This window comes from Tigriopus californicus, chromosome 2 (assembly GCF_007210705.1).
Source record: "Tigriopus californicus strain San Diego chromosome 2, Tcal_SD_v2.1, whole genome shotgun sequence".
Lineage (NCBI taxonomy): Eukaryota > Metazoa > Arthropoda > Copepoda > Harpacticoida > Harpacticidae > Tigriopus > Tigriopus californicus.
In genome coordinates this window covers 9,414,351-9,429,475 of record NC_081441.1, presented here as the reverse complement: position 1 = coordinate 9,429,475, position 15,125 = coordinate 9,414,351, and the positions used below count along the sequence as shown (strand labels likewise).

Below are 15,125 nucleotides of genomic sequence, written 5' to 3'. Positions count from 1 at the left end.
AATTTGTTGGCAATAAAGACTGTATCTATCTGCAAATTTTGGCCTGTCCTAGTTTTTATGTTAGGAAAAATAAAAGGGACAGAAACAACAAACCGAGACGTTTTTGGTTAACATAAAATCAACATGTTTGGGTTGTTTTAAGCAACATAAAAATGACATAATTTTGGGCCAAAATTCAAACATGTTTTGTCGGAGGCTAATAATAAGGCAGTTACTATTAGACATTAATAGACATCTTTTAACCTTTCAAATTAATAGTGCGAGGGATTGCATGCCCTGCAGTGGTTAGAAAAGCCCGTGAAAAAAAACTTACCCCCAAAATATTGTTGTCACTCAAAAAAGTTAATTAAATGCTTAGATTTTAATAAGCAGAGTTTGTATCATGAGTGTTTGATACTTATGTTAACGTAGTTTTTGAGGTGATTGTCAATAGAAATTTACATTTTTTATTTCTTATAGTAAAACAGACTCTGCAGTCCATTTTCCTTCACAAGATTAGGGAGGATTCGAATAAGAATTTGCATGATAAGAAAGTTGAAATCAATTATAGAACACAGGGTCTTCAGTGTACTTTTTTCACAATAGATCCATTTGGATAACGCAAATCAACTATTAGGCGAACTCAAATAGCCATTGGTGTTCAAGCATCTCAACTCAGTAAGAAAATAGTGGAAATAAATTTCATTTAAATGTAAGTGACCATCGGAATATACACACAATACTAGTTATGCATGTTTTTCCAACACAATCCCTTTTCCTGGAAAAAACACGCTTCCTTCATTCGGAGCTAATTTGTCACGTTTTCCCGAATAAGTCTTTCATTTTGAGGATTGATCATGCTTTTGAGAAGTTTGAATGGATATGTAATAAAATTTCAACACTTTGGAGTTTTCATAAACCAAGTATTGGCGCCTGAACCCCAGTACGTTGTATTTGTACGTAAAAGAAAGCAGAGACGTGTCATCTGTCAACCCTTTCAATTAACAAGAACAATATATATACAATCCATGGAAGCTTTCCGATGGTTGACCTTGACTCTATTGTCTGCACAACACTTGAAACTACTCTCTTCCATCAAGAGTATCTCCTCCTCAAGCAACGTTTGCACCATCTAATTTGTAACGACCATGAATACGAAACGAAGGTCAATCACATATTCTGTCACCTCTCACCTCAGAGTGAATCAATGCCTAAAGCTACCTACAAACTATTTCTAGTATTTCCAAGCACGAAACCAAGAAGACAGATTTGGATAAAGGATACCAATGTGTCAGTTAGTTTCCAAACCTCAGAATCGAGTCCCAAAATTCTCATCCCATCAACAGGATTTGCTATTGGCAGGCTGTAATGGAAATTAATGTTGGATGATCGACCGAGCAATGATCACATACCATAAATCTGTTTAAGAAAGTTTCGCTTTCACTTTTTGTCTACACAAAGGTCAGTTTTCATTGGGTTTTTAAACCCAATCTTCAAGAAGCTACAAGTTTTCTTGCTTAGCCCCGTTTCAAATGCCCGTTTACGAGATGATTCTATCACTTCCCGCATTGCTGCACTGTAATTATCTACAAAACTACTTCAAGAGAAAAAAAATTGTTAACTTCCTAAGCATTGTATGTAAAGATTGAAAAGGCGACTTCCGGGATTTCAGACGGAGCCTAATTCAATTATTGATTCCTTGGCAAAATTAACGGTCACAACAATGAGTTGCTAGTATATGTCAGACAGATATTTGTCTGTATCAGCATTCAATGTGGTCACTATTGTCGGTGGTTATTGCCTGAAGGTGAGGCCAGAAATGCTTATATGCTTTCGTAGTAAAATGAAATGATGCTAAAATACCTCATTCTTGGATGATATTTTCCTTTAGAGCAGTTTTTGTGGTGGGAAGACCCAACCTTGGACTCCAAGACGTCCCAGATTCCAGAGCCCAGAGGATTCAGATCTAGGGATGAGGAGGACCAAAGACAGGTTGGCTAAATATTGTAGGAATAATCTCAAAACCATTCCTGGAAAAAGGTTAGCCTTGTGACCTGGTGGAGAATCCTGTTGCCAGACATATGGGATGCTATTACGTTTTGTCAATCCATGGATTGGCAATGTCCCTAGGGACCTCCAAGTTGATGTCCGCCCCAAAACTTAGCCCATCCTTGACGAAAAGGGGTGGCAATTTCTTCATATCCATCAGTACCAAAAAAACTTAGTATCATGCCACCAGGTGGATGTTTGGTGTACTGTTACATGATAGGAGGTACTTCTTCTGTTAGTCTGCTGATCCATCTATCATATCCCAGGTTGAAAGATTGGTGGACGGGAATTGGAGGGGTCGACCTTGATGTCTCTTTTTCGGTTATGGATGAAGGCCTTCCGTGACAATTTTGGTCTATGTTACCGTGGATAATAGTAGATTCCTCCCTCTCCTTGCTCCTCTTAATGACGACGTAAATCATAGACTTGGAGATCCTTATTCGATGGGGATGTTGTCAAATGCCTGCATGAGACAAATTGGTTACCCTCTGACGTTTGGCCTCCATGACGCAATTCAAATGAACTTATTAACAGGTTACTTAAGTTATGGATGTTGGAGTTAATGTATGTCCAAGGTTGCGGGTCACTCAGTTCTTATATTTCCGATGAACTCTTTGTTCTCCACTCATCATCGCCCCCTCTACTTTCGTCCGTCTTCATGTAAAGACTAGTGATGGGATCAAATAAATTTTCAAAATCAGGATTGCCAGAAAGCTAGGAACGTCAAAGCACCACCCTTTCCATCATAAGGTAAAAGGTTAGCTTTGACCAAAAGAGCAAACCTGTTTTTTTTTCTTTTCACGGACTTCCTTACCGCTACCGGGATTGGAATCCCAGCTGTTCAAGACGAGAAGATTATTCATTTTACTTGACTTTTATTTACATATATTATTTGATCCACCAACGAATTAGAATTGGCTGATCTGGCTAATCCTTGAATATAAAGTTGATCCGGAATTTTAGTCAAAAACTTATCCAAGTCTGACTTAAATCCTGCTTTTAGATCAATGCCTACATAAGCCCTACGAATATTTGAGGGCAGCAAATTGAACAATGAAGGAGCCCAAGAAAGAAGAGAGGGTTTAATCGAAGAAAAATCAGGGTTACTTTTTGTGATTAACTAACGGGTTTCCGATGTTCCGCTAGTGATGCCATATGCCACTGAAAATGTAAATTGGTAGCCCTAGTCGCAACCTCCCGTGATAATTTATTTGATCTCCATCATTAGTAAAGATCTCTCTTCACCAACACTTAGAGTGGCTTTACATTAGGGTGAAAGATCAAGATTGAATCCAGTTTGAGGGTTGAAGTAGGGCTAGTGCTGGGGCCAGTCCGGCTAAAGACTCGAGTCCAACAAAGGGCACCAACTTTTCACTGTTCTCAAGACAAACCAAAAGAATAATATTGATAAAACCTCGCCTCAGCACTAGTCCTACCTCAATCCTCAAACCGGATTCAATCTCAATTTTCCATCGTAGTGTAAAGCCACCCATAGTTTATTTCTCATATGCCAATCACATTCAACATCCTTTAAACTTGGCTTACGATCATTCCAAATGTTTTGTCATCATTTCATGAAACCGATAGTTTATATATAAAGCAAAAAATGAATCAGTTAATAGCTAGAGGAGAGTGAAGTAAGTTTCCAGAAATCGCTGTTTCACGCGGTATATCTCACTTAAGATGGCGGCTGGGCGGTGTTGTAATACATTAATCTTTCAGGGGGGCCAACAATGCATCATTTTTCATCCTCGAAGAAAAGGACGTCCCCACGACATCTCATCCTTGATTTAATTGAGGATTTCAATTCGTTATCCATGGACCTTCCATGGAAAATATTTGCCTATTAATATGAAGCAACTGACGTGAAGCATTTTTATATCGCACGTGAGCCTTTGTTATGCCATGGTTCAAGGTCAGCGTGGAGAGATATCATGGTAAAGATACAAATCTTTACATTGATTTTTGACAGAGTTTAAAAGTTTAAATTCTTGCCAACTTTAAGAGAACCTCAATAATGAGTTGTGGGATATTTGATGATTCCATCAACAGTTTGGGTGCGTTTCATTTGAATGCAGTGATCAAGATTATTGATGATCTCATCCATTTCCCTCTCCTTGATAATATTCATATTTCAAAATATATCTCATTCAATGCTTGACTTACTTGTTGACAACATTTGGCTATTTAAAGAAATCGACAAATATGACTTGGTTGGAAATAAAGGTTTAGATATCATGCCTCTTTCAGTGGAGTGCAAAAATTCAGTAAGCATACGGTGTATCGATACTGAGAATGTCAAAAATCCCAGCCAAATAATTCCAGATTGAACTGGGGCAAGGGATTTTGGTTCTAACCCCGTACTAATCTTATTGATGGGATAGCTGAAATGATTTCCATGATAATCAGACAAGCAATCTTCCCAACATTGTTAATAAACTGACTAGTAAACATCATAAGTCATCCAAAGTTTTCACCACCATTCTTTATAGGGAGCTAATCTCTAAGACCATAGAGAGCGAAAATAAAACTTTGACAAAGCTCAGTAAGTATTTGTTCCACAAAAAGACATAACAGATTCAAGCAACCAAAACAAACTCCGCTTTTGCCTACCTATTAGTTAGATTGCAGCGAGCAGCTAGGTTGGAGTACGGGCATATCCACCCACTCAAACAAGGAATTTTGAGCCTGATCTGACCTTCAACTAAGCAATAATTTCGTTCAAAAATATGAGTATTCGCCAACAATATAAAATCCACCAAAAGTTACGATTCAGAGGGAGAAAAATGTGTTTCTGAAGAACTTCCATCAAAATGAGGTACCTCCTTACAATCCTCCATATTTGAAGCCCATCTGTATGAATCATGCCTCAAAAGCCTCGGATATTCCTGGCAAGGACAAAGACAGGGTCGAAGAAGCGTTTGGCTCGAGCGTTGAGGCCTGTTCTTTTAATTTTGGTCAATCATCGCCGTGCTTCAATAAACCGGCTCTCAAAATCGACAATCCCAATTCAACTGGTCCAAACAACTACCAGCGTTTCGTTTCCAAAATGGAGTTGCAACGCGGACACTGACGACAACAAGCCCAATCCCAACCACAGATCAACAAACACTAGAAACGTTTCTTCAAGCCGGGAGAACGTTGACCTTGGAGGTGAGTTCGAGAAGGTTCATGTGTGTTAATCAAAAAGGTTATTGATGCCATTAAAAGTCGGAGGTGGAAAACTACCATGGCTCCATTATGGAGGGAAACAGTTTTTATTCTAAGTTGTTTTTTTAACATCCATTCAAATGCAATCGATAGCTATTACGAATGATTTGTCATTTACAATTATGATTTAATGAAAATATTATTTCTCCTTACATTAGGTTTACTTTACAAGACTGGTATATGTCTGTGACCTGATAGCATGTACATGTATTTGTTGACGGTGGGTGACTCAAAAACTGGTCCTCTTTCCTGATGGTGTTGGATGAGGCCCCGCTTTGAACCGCTTTTTGAGCAGGATTGCCAGTTCTGCAGGGGGCGTGATTGCCACTGACTTGAGATGAGCTGCTCGACGCAAAACGCACCTGTTGCTTTTATTCTGGACAAGTCCCTTCTGGACTACTTAATAAACTAATCTCAAGTATAAAATAGATAGCATTGGATACTTTAAGTGAATTTACATTACAGAGGAAAAGCAACTATCGTAAATCTACGTTTAGACCGAATGAGATGTTTTCGTTATAAGTAGTCAGGAGAAGGTCTCAAGAAATACAATTGAACCATTCCGTTCTCGCTCTGAAAAGTGGTTATAGCCATTTAGTCGTGCAGTGTTAACCCGAGAATCGAGTACGGGGGCAAAACAGGCCTGAGACGACCTTGCCGAAAAGTAATCCATAATCCTATAAGTGAGAACAAACGTGTACCTTTTTGGTGATCAATTATTGTTCTTTTACTCCGATCTTGATTGCCGCACTTACTTCAAAGAACATAAACTTAACACGAACTAATTCAAACGATCCTTTATATCTCCGAGCAAAAGGTAAGCTTCCTTTTCTTTCGAAATTTGCTAGCCTTCATAAACTCTAAGGTCACGCATATTGCAATAATTCGCTTACTTGCTCTGTATTTGATCCTTAGAACATGAAGGTTAAGACATAATAAGTAAATCGTAACATGTTTTCAAGAGGTCGATTCTTCATTCAAGTTAAGAAGGCTTTTCGAAGCGTCTGGCTGAATACACTCTGAATGATTGCGAATTCGTGCCTTTGAAGGTTGTTTGTACTCGTACTAGAACTACTCTTCCTTTGAACTTGGCCCTTTCTAGCTCAGAACCACCTTGTTATACAAGCTAAAGGCGAAAGGCAATTCGGACCAGACCGCTCTCCCAACTCACTCTTCATCAATCAAGATTTTTCACTTGGATAGTTTTGTTTAGTAACGCATTTCTTAGAATTGGGATCATCTTTGAAGGCAACAGGTTAAAGTAACGTTTTCGCCAACTGAAAAGATCTAGTTCTCATTCAAGTTATCAATTAGAAGGGCAGTCATTAAGTAAGTCTTCACTAATAGGAACAAAAAAGGGCTTTCAGTACAATACAGTAGAGTTTGACTAATCCCTATTCATACTTTTTTGACGCTTGTCAGTGTTCAATGGCCGCTTAATGTAGTATACTGTGTAACCCATGAGAAGAGAATCAATTTTATTTAGATTGGGTGAAATCTTCATTTTTTTTAATGTCAGGTTAGCGCAATTTGAACTTAGACTTAATGTTCAAAGTAAACATGTGTCACCCTGAAAGTTTTGAAGGTTGACCGCTTCTGTCTTGATAAGCATATGCCCAACACAATGATTTGCGAAGATTGTGCCACGAAAGAAAATGATTACGTTACTGAAACTGTATTTTATCCTCGAAATTGGCAAATCTCTCAGATTTTAGTACAAGAAATTGGATTCATTTGCTTGTACTTCAAAACTGATTCTTGGTTTGTTGGTTGCTTGGGCTTGACGGGCACAAGATGCTAACCATCAAAGCCAAACCTACCGAGAATAAACTATTCCATTTTTTAAGTGCCTGCAAGATTTCTAGGGAAATAAATCTCACGAGGCAAAACTTACTTCATGTGACTTAATAGCAATTTTATGAGGTTGCTATTAATTCGGTTTTGAAACAGTCCAAATCCATATGCAAGCAATACGAACCGATAACAATCAACGTTAGCATTCGTTTGGCGTCATTACATTTCTTAAATACCATGGAAGATGAGAGGGGGGACGTAGAAGTAGAAGAGAAACGGGTTGCTGTAAGTGTCATACGTATTGTAGACAGTGGAAAGCGCAAGTTGCCTTTAGTTAAAGGCCCTGTCATTCACTCAATTTTTGAGCTTCTTACAGCCTGTTTCTACCGAATTGAGATGAATTGCTCCGGGTTATTTCCCAAGATGTGGCTTACTTTGGGTATTGATACGGTTGAATTCAAAATAACAATCTTAAAACCGATTCTTAGTTACATGTTCATGCGGGTTTCGAAAGTTTAATCAACCACGTAAGACTAGCTTTGTATATGAATCATTTCCCGTTATCTTGAGTAAACGTCAAATATCCAAAGGCCAGCTTTTTACACATCTTTGGATATTAACCTCTAACTTATGGTCCATATTTCCATTAAAGCATGTTTACAAATAACCGAGGTTTGTGCTATGTACACACTCCTTGCTCCAAAGTGGCACCAACATATTTGGTCTGTATGTTGTGTGAGTTTGACTTTACGAGAAGGTGTCAATTCGTTGGAAAGTTAGTGAACATTTTTTTAGTCGGATCAAGTGCTTTGAAGCAACTCCAAACTTAACTTCATAATTGACTGCTTGAGCCGGCGATGATTGGACCAGTTTGTAGAAAAAAAAACCAGTCTTACACCGACGTTCCAACTACTGATAGGGATCAAATAAATTAACGCGGGAGGTTGTGACTAGGGCCACCAATTTACATTTTCAACGGCCTATGACATCACTGGTGGAATGTAAACAGGTTAGATAATGTTTTTTTGTTTGTTTTTTTCACGGGCTTTTCTAACCACTACAGGGAATGTAATCCCCAGTACTATTGAAATGAAAGCTGGTCTACCAACGAATTTGAGTTGGCAGACCGAGCTAGCCATTGATTATATGGTTGATCTGGAATGCTATCTGAAAAATTTGTCCAAGTCTGACTTGAAAGATGCTACCGGATCAACAAAGCCTACGTTTTCCCTTTAGCGCTGCCAACCAAACCCAAAAAATCAAGCACAAGACACGGGGTACCTTAAAAGCTTGTTTTTGACTCGTCAATGAAACCAATATCAGTTAAGCATATTCATGCAAGAAAGTGTTTTCTAGAAAGGAATGTTTTTCGAATGTGTTTTTAGATAGCGCAGCTTTGGAAGAGGGAGGCCTAACATTGGTTGATTTCAGGTCATGGCCTTGCTACAATTTTTTCAAAGTAATCTTACCACTTCACTTAAAACTATAATATCAATCAAAGAGAAAAATGTTAACGGCAATTCTAGAAGGGGGCTTATAATCAGGTCAATGAACTTTGATTCAAAGAGAGAACATCATCACAAGAAGCGCCCTCTCTGTAGTACATTGTTGGTGAATAGATTGACAGTTTCAAAAATACCAGAACATCACAAAAGGGTTTGGGTACATTGCTAGGTGTCTGAAACTATACTTCCTATCGTTGGACCAATATTACTTGCCTTACGTTTTTCTGTGTCTCTCATTTCTTTTTTACATTATTCTAGAAAGAAACGTCTTAATACAGTGAAATGAACTAATAGTATGCATTGCGTTATAGAAACATTTGGGCTTATCACACTCTTTGGGGGTGTCGAGTCATCGAGATTGATAGATTTAAACTTTTTTGTCAGACTCCGTGAACATTTAACACTAAGGAGTTGACAAAAAATAATTCGTTTTGCATTTTGAAGATATTCGCATCTTTTTACTTAACAAAGTGCCAAGTCGTTGTCAACTATGGAGATGAAGCAGTGGGTGCTCAGGTTTCAAAATGTACGCATCATTATTCCCTGAGTTTTTATTGAACCAAGTTCTGCCCTCAGTTAGTTGGAAAGGAGTAGTACTGTAGTTCCAAGAATATATGTATATATTTATGCGTTATCCAGGCAAGCCACCATCTCGGAAAACATAAAAAGGCCATTGGTGAGGTGTACGTTCGGATCAAATTTCATGTGTTTCATATCCATTCTCTTTTCTCATAGCACCGTTAATTGAGGCACATCAGGTCTCAAGGGTAGAAGAGAATGAAACTCGACATTTTTAGTGGTCATTCATCTTATGGAATCGTAGCCTTTTAGACATTGAGTGGTGCCATGTTGCATTTTCTCGCTTTTTCATCTTTACCTAGAGCCAAATAATTAGGTGAAAATGAACTAAGTTTCAGAGATCCTTTTCAAGGAACAAACTTATTCTTTTGTTACGATGGGTGGGTTTCCGGATAAGAGATCTGGAGATCGCATTCAACTCTTCAAGCAATCTGTTTGGCTTCGTTTGTACCTCTTTCAATAGGCTTTTGTTGCGGATATTTCCGAGATTGAGTCAAGGATGATTTCAAGCATAAATGCCAGTTCAAGCTAATTCTTGCTTCTTTCAATCAATTGTAAATGAGGGTCTAGAAATGCCAATGTCATTGCTTTATTATGGTTCACATGACTCGAGAGAATTGAGAATAAACGAATGTAGACAAGGCAAAGTGGAAAATGTGTTGCATTGTTTATTACGTTAAGCACCTTTGTACTTTTTTCCAGCTTGTGTTTAAAGGAAGGTTATCAGTTGTTGGCATTGAATGGAGGCCAACTATTCGGTCAAAAGTAATTCAGAGCCACTTCTTCGGAACTAAATGTGGTTGGAAAATTGATCACTTTGCTTCATCCAGACCCATAGCTAAAGAAGACTAATTGACGAGTGATTAAAAACACTGGAAAATTGCTTGTACTGTTTTTTTTCTCAGCTTCTGAATCTGTAAAGATACTGAAACCAATTCACGTTGATACTCATGGATGAAATCCATTGGTCATACCGAAAACAAGTAATATATCCTCCAGAAATTGGAGGACTTGACATTGATGGATTGCTTGGTTGAGCTTGTCAAAAATGTGTACGAGAGGTTTGTAATTTTTAGGGTACCAAGAAGAAGATCACAAGCTTTGCTTCGATTTTTATTCGACCCATCCCTTCTTTATTAACCTGGATCACATTTCGCCCTAATCCACAAATCTAAACATGGACAGATCTAGAATTCATCTTTGTCTGCCTTCAACGATCACTTCTATAGGAACCCATTTCCACTGGGGAATTTGGAACTGGAACATGAGAAAGAAATCGTTACAGATCAGAAGGAATAAAACAGGGTGACGGGAATTACTAGTATGTATTTTTATATTACTCACTCGCCATATATTCATTTGAACCCCGAATATATCTCGAACAGATGGGCTTCTTCTTGTAGGTTCAGAGCAGATCAGAGTAAAGCACAACATTACGCATATGGAATATTTTCATCTTTGAACTCTCAGAAGCTATAATCCAAACTCGTCAGAAGCTTTGTTTCTCGCTACTGCAACAACATCAACAACATGATATGTTATATCTTGCAAAATTTCCATTCTGGCAACTCGCTAAAGTCTGATCCAGCCAGACACGAGCATCGATCTCAATTTTGGTGGCAGTTCCGTTCCCGACCCCATTAAGTTAAGGCTCTACCAGTGCATGTGATGGTAGAAGTGGCACACGCTCTATTGTAGTATGGTGTGACACAACAAACCTGAAGGGCCTTTTGGACACTTCATCTCTCGTTTTCTAGGCCTTGGCCGCGCGCAGAATCTGTCCAGACCTTCTTTCACCTCTTTGGAGACCCTGAGGGCACGTTCAAGATGAGTGGCTCCATGGGTTCGATCATGATGAACTGGACTTCAGAGCTACTGAAGCAAACCAAAAAGCGAAAGAGACAACAGATGAAGATACAACTACCCAAACAAAAAGATGCAACAGACTCCCAAGAGCAGACAGTTCAAACCGAGATTGGAGGTAAGTGTGCTCGATGCATCGAGTGTTTTGGGGGTACAGGCAATCGGTTGTTATGCGTGTTTTATAAATGCATTTAGAGTCCGAGTTCATGCATCAAAGGATAATTAGTTTTCTCGTGGGAATTGAGGAACACATTGAAAGTGTCCAGAGAATATGTTAACAGCAAAGGGAACATGACTACAGTCATGCTTTACTTCGTATTTTTTAAGGGACCTTACCATCCTTGAAATGGAAGGAAACAAATCTCTCAATGCTTTCAAGAATTATATTCCATGGTAGAGTACCTGTGGTGACCCTATCCAGATGTGAGTTTAATCAGATTTTCGAATGATTATGACTTTCATTAAAATTAGTTGTAAGTTGAGTTAATGCCTTTCTAGAGAAACTTTATTTATGATTCAATCAACTCCAGAAGTCTTCTCATAGCTGCCTTTCTATACAATGTGCTACTTGATGGAGATTCATCGGATGATCTTAGGTCCCACATATAAAATACATACTGAAAGGATGGTATTTGACTTCAAAGAGTCCAACGTGTTCAGTTTGCTGCCTTCAAATACTTATAGAGAGTATGTAGGTGTTGATACAGTAGCAGGATTCAAGTCAGACTTGGACACGTTTTTGACTTAAATTCCTGATTCAAGGGCTAGCCAGATCCGCCAATTCTAATTCGTTGGTCGATCAAATAATTTATAAAATAAAAGTTTATCAAAATATATAAGTTTTTCGTCTTGAACTGTAGGAAGTTCCATTCCAAAACACGGCGAGGAAGTCCGCAAAAAAACATGTACTTAAAATTGGCTAGAAATTTCGACGACGCTGAATTAACAAGAAATTATTTCCAGATTCGAAAGGTGAGGACGAAATGTCAGTTCGAAACATGGAAATGAGAGCTGTCTTGCTAATTAAGAATGACGAGTGTGGAATTATAAATGATGGAAGCGGATTTTTGGAGCAAAACATTTCACAAGACATAAATTATGTGAGCCCACATTGCTATCAGAGAACCACATGATCAAGATTAATTTCCATTGGAAAGGACGAGAATCTCCTGGAATTTGCTTTCACAATATAAAAAAACCGTAATCTTCTAACAAATTGGAAAAGTTTTGCCAAGTTTTGTTTACTTGTTTTTCTGGGAAATGTCAATGGAGCATGATGAGATTGCGTCGTATTCGATTTCATATTTCTCATAAGAACATCAAGTCTAAAGGTCTACAACTACTCATAGGAGGTATCTCAATCAGATCCATTGCTCTTGTGATTTAGGGCAAAACCTTATAATCCAAATTTTCTCGAACAAAAGTGATTTGCACGACAATGAGCATCACATAATGCTTTCAATTATATGGTGGTCTTCATCAAGGTCAATAACTTAGAACCATGGTCATCAAATGCCCACTAGATCACAGTTACTGCGAAACGAAAATAATCACCGTACTACTTTGAGCTAAATGGAATACTCTAAAATGGCACAAAAAATAAAAAGGTCTATTCTTAATTATATCAACACGATAATCGACAGAAATATTCATGGTGAGATGGTATAAAAATTACAAATCAGGAAAAGTCAAAGTTGAGGTCAGAGACCATAAACTAAAAAACTTGAATATTTCCCATTACTCTAAAATCCAAAGTTTCAAGTGCTTTTCGCCTTTATTGTTTACCGCGTTCGAGATCAATTTGCAACAAGTCAGGTTATCCGCGCTTTATTAAGTCTATTTTTTGTGCAACAACACTTGGCACTTGAAAGAAGAGTGAATAAAAACACGTTACGAACGTCCCATTACAAGAGCATGTTGCCCATTTTCGCATTTTACTTTGTTATGCTCACACTGAATGACTGGATTAGATTTTAATTAAGATACATAGTGCCTCCACTCTGTTCCAAGTGCCAAAACTGCACCTTCAACACCTCTTCACAAATGACTGCTCGTATAGCATTTTTTGCGTCTATGCCAACAAGAAAAGTGCGCCTCAATTGAACGAATTAGGCCCCATCGTTGTCCCCAAGAATGGCAAAGAATACATCTGTAGAGCAGCAATCTTCCGCACATTCAGGCATGTAGTACGCACTCACAAGGGTATGGAAGTTTATTATTAGGGCGTGTGTGGGGCATCATGATGCTCTTCCTTCTACCCTTCGGCTGATTGGTTAGTTAGTGGTTGGTTGGGGGAGATGTGGGTTGAGTGCACCGCCTACACTAATGTGGTAAGCACTGCTAACGAATTCACCCGAGATTGGTTGGTTATCTTGTGGTAGGGAGCCATTAAGGGCGAATGTATGTTGGTTTTTGAATTGACCTGGCCACTGAAGGTGGTTTGTGGGGCCCGTTAGTCGACAACGACATCCAGGACACGTTGATGTGATATAATTACGTCTATTGTCAATGTGCCAAACAATAATGAGGTCCTTTTCTTGTTCTTGAGAAACAAGATCTTGACACGTGGTGTAGGTACGTTAGGGGCAGTTTTCGGGTTCTGGATGAATTTGTAATGATGATACCTCTTTCTGGCAGATTTTCTAGATGTTGGAAGTGTCTCGCTATCTTTGTCTGGTGTTTTGACATCCGAGTTTGGACTTGGATTGCATAGAAAAAGAGCTATTTCATACTTGTCTTGTCTCTTTGCGTTGGAAAACTTTCTTTGTCTTGGCATAACTCGTTAGAGTTTCAACGAACTTTTTTTGGAATATTTATACTCATTTCTTATTCGGCGGAAGCCTGGTATAAATGTCACAAGACATTTCATATGTAGTTTGATTTTTCATCTTTTCGTTTCAGTTTTGGTGTTAACTGTGCAGGGTATTTTTTGTTAGACGATCCTTTTGGGTTAGGTTTGGTACCGTCCAATTGGAAAATTGTGGGGCAAAAAACTTTCTTGAACGAACGAGGTCTCGAAAGATAACTGATAGGTAGTAGACAGGGATGAAGGATGAAATTTAAAAGCAGACAGCGAGATGAATGGCCATAACTCCCACTCACATGTCTTAATGGGAGCAAGAGTTTTGTAGGCATGGCGATTTAGTACTTTTTCAATCCACTTTCGAGGCTTTTGAGTAAGAAGTAAAGTATTCTCCATCCAGGTTTGCCCTGTTCCACAGATTCAGTTGCAACTTATTTTTGTGAACAATAGGAGGGCTTATTTCCAAGGTCAAACCTGTCAGGTAATCAAACTTAAAAAAGAATGAGCCAGGCTAGATCGCTGCCGAAAGAGCTTTACAAACCCAACTCAAACATATTTTAATTCAGGAGAGAGCAACCACTTTATTCTGTCATATCTTTGTTGGAAGCTGACCCACAAAATCCATGCAGCGCACCCTGACGTGCATAACTTAAAACCATTTTTCGTGTGGCGGAGAATGGCGATGAAAAACTTTCCAACTCTTGATATGATGATTGAGCAAAATTAAATTAGCCAATTTTCAAGAAGGGGAAGGGTATTTCCAGAATTTCCTTCCTACCTTCATCGTACATAGTCGACATGACTGGGTTTAAAGGGAGGAAATTATCACAAATGGACGACCAAAAGTCAGCAAGAAATGGTTCTGTGGGATGAGGGAGGCCAAAAAACGGATGACATGCTTTTTCTTCACGCCTTGATGAGCCCTGATTGATTCAGCAGTATAACTGAGTCGTGGCATTTAATCAATGAAAAAAGATTTAGGTCAGGCTCCGAGCACTGACGGTTCCAAAGAACCCGCATTTTTAGTCCTTGTGGTCCTACTTGTTGATAGTCACCCTGCAGTTGCAAAAGACTCTATTTGAATGTCCAGAAAAACAAGAAAGTGGCATGAACCTCGAGTTGATCCTGATGGGAAGTAGTAATTGAAGGCTCTAAAGAGCTGACAATACATCATTTACTAAACCAAGAAGTCGTTTTACAAAAGATTACATAACCTTGTTAGTGCCTCTCAAATTTTCATTATCATTCAATTTTTGGAATAAAAACCCATTTGATATCATTTCCGTTACTGATTTTGCCGAATTTATTTGAATCAAAAAATTTACAGGGCATTTCTTTCTTAC

General features: G+C 38.5%; 1 protein-coding gene across 3 annotated transcripts in view; it reads left to right on the top strand.

Annotated features, from left to right (window-relative positions):
- The first annotated feature begins 5,806 nt into the window (after positions 1-5,806).
- The window catches only part of LOC131893592 (pericentrin-like), a 16,641-nt gene continuing 7,322 nt past the window's right edge, over positions 5,807-15,125 (top strand). For 2 of the 3 annotated variants that reach the window (XM_059243682.1, XM_059243680.1), the window contains exons 1-2: positions 5,808-6,055; positions 10,924-11,097. In XM_059243682.1, coding sequence (XP_059099665.1) covers positions 10,944-11,097 — 154 coding nt within the window. In that variant the 5' untranslated portion in view covers positions 5,808-6,055; positions 10,924-10,943. Of the gene's footprint in view, positions 6,056-10,873; positions 11,098-15,125 lie in introns of all 3 variants that reach the window. The other variant, XM_059243681.1, reaches the window with a different exon arrangement.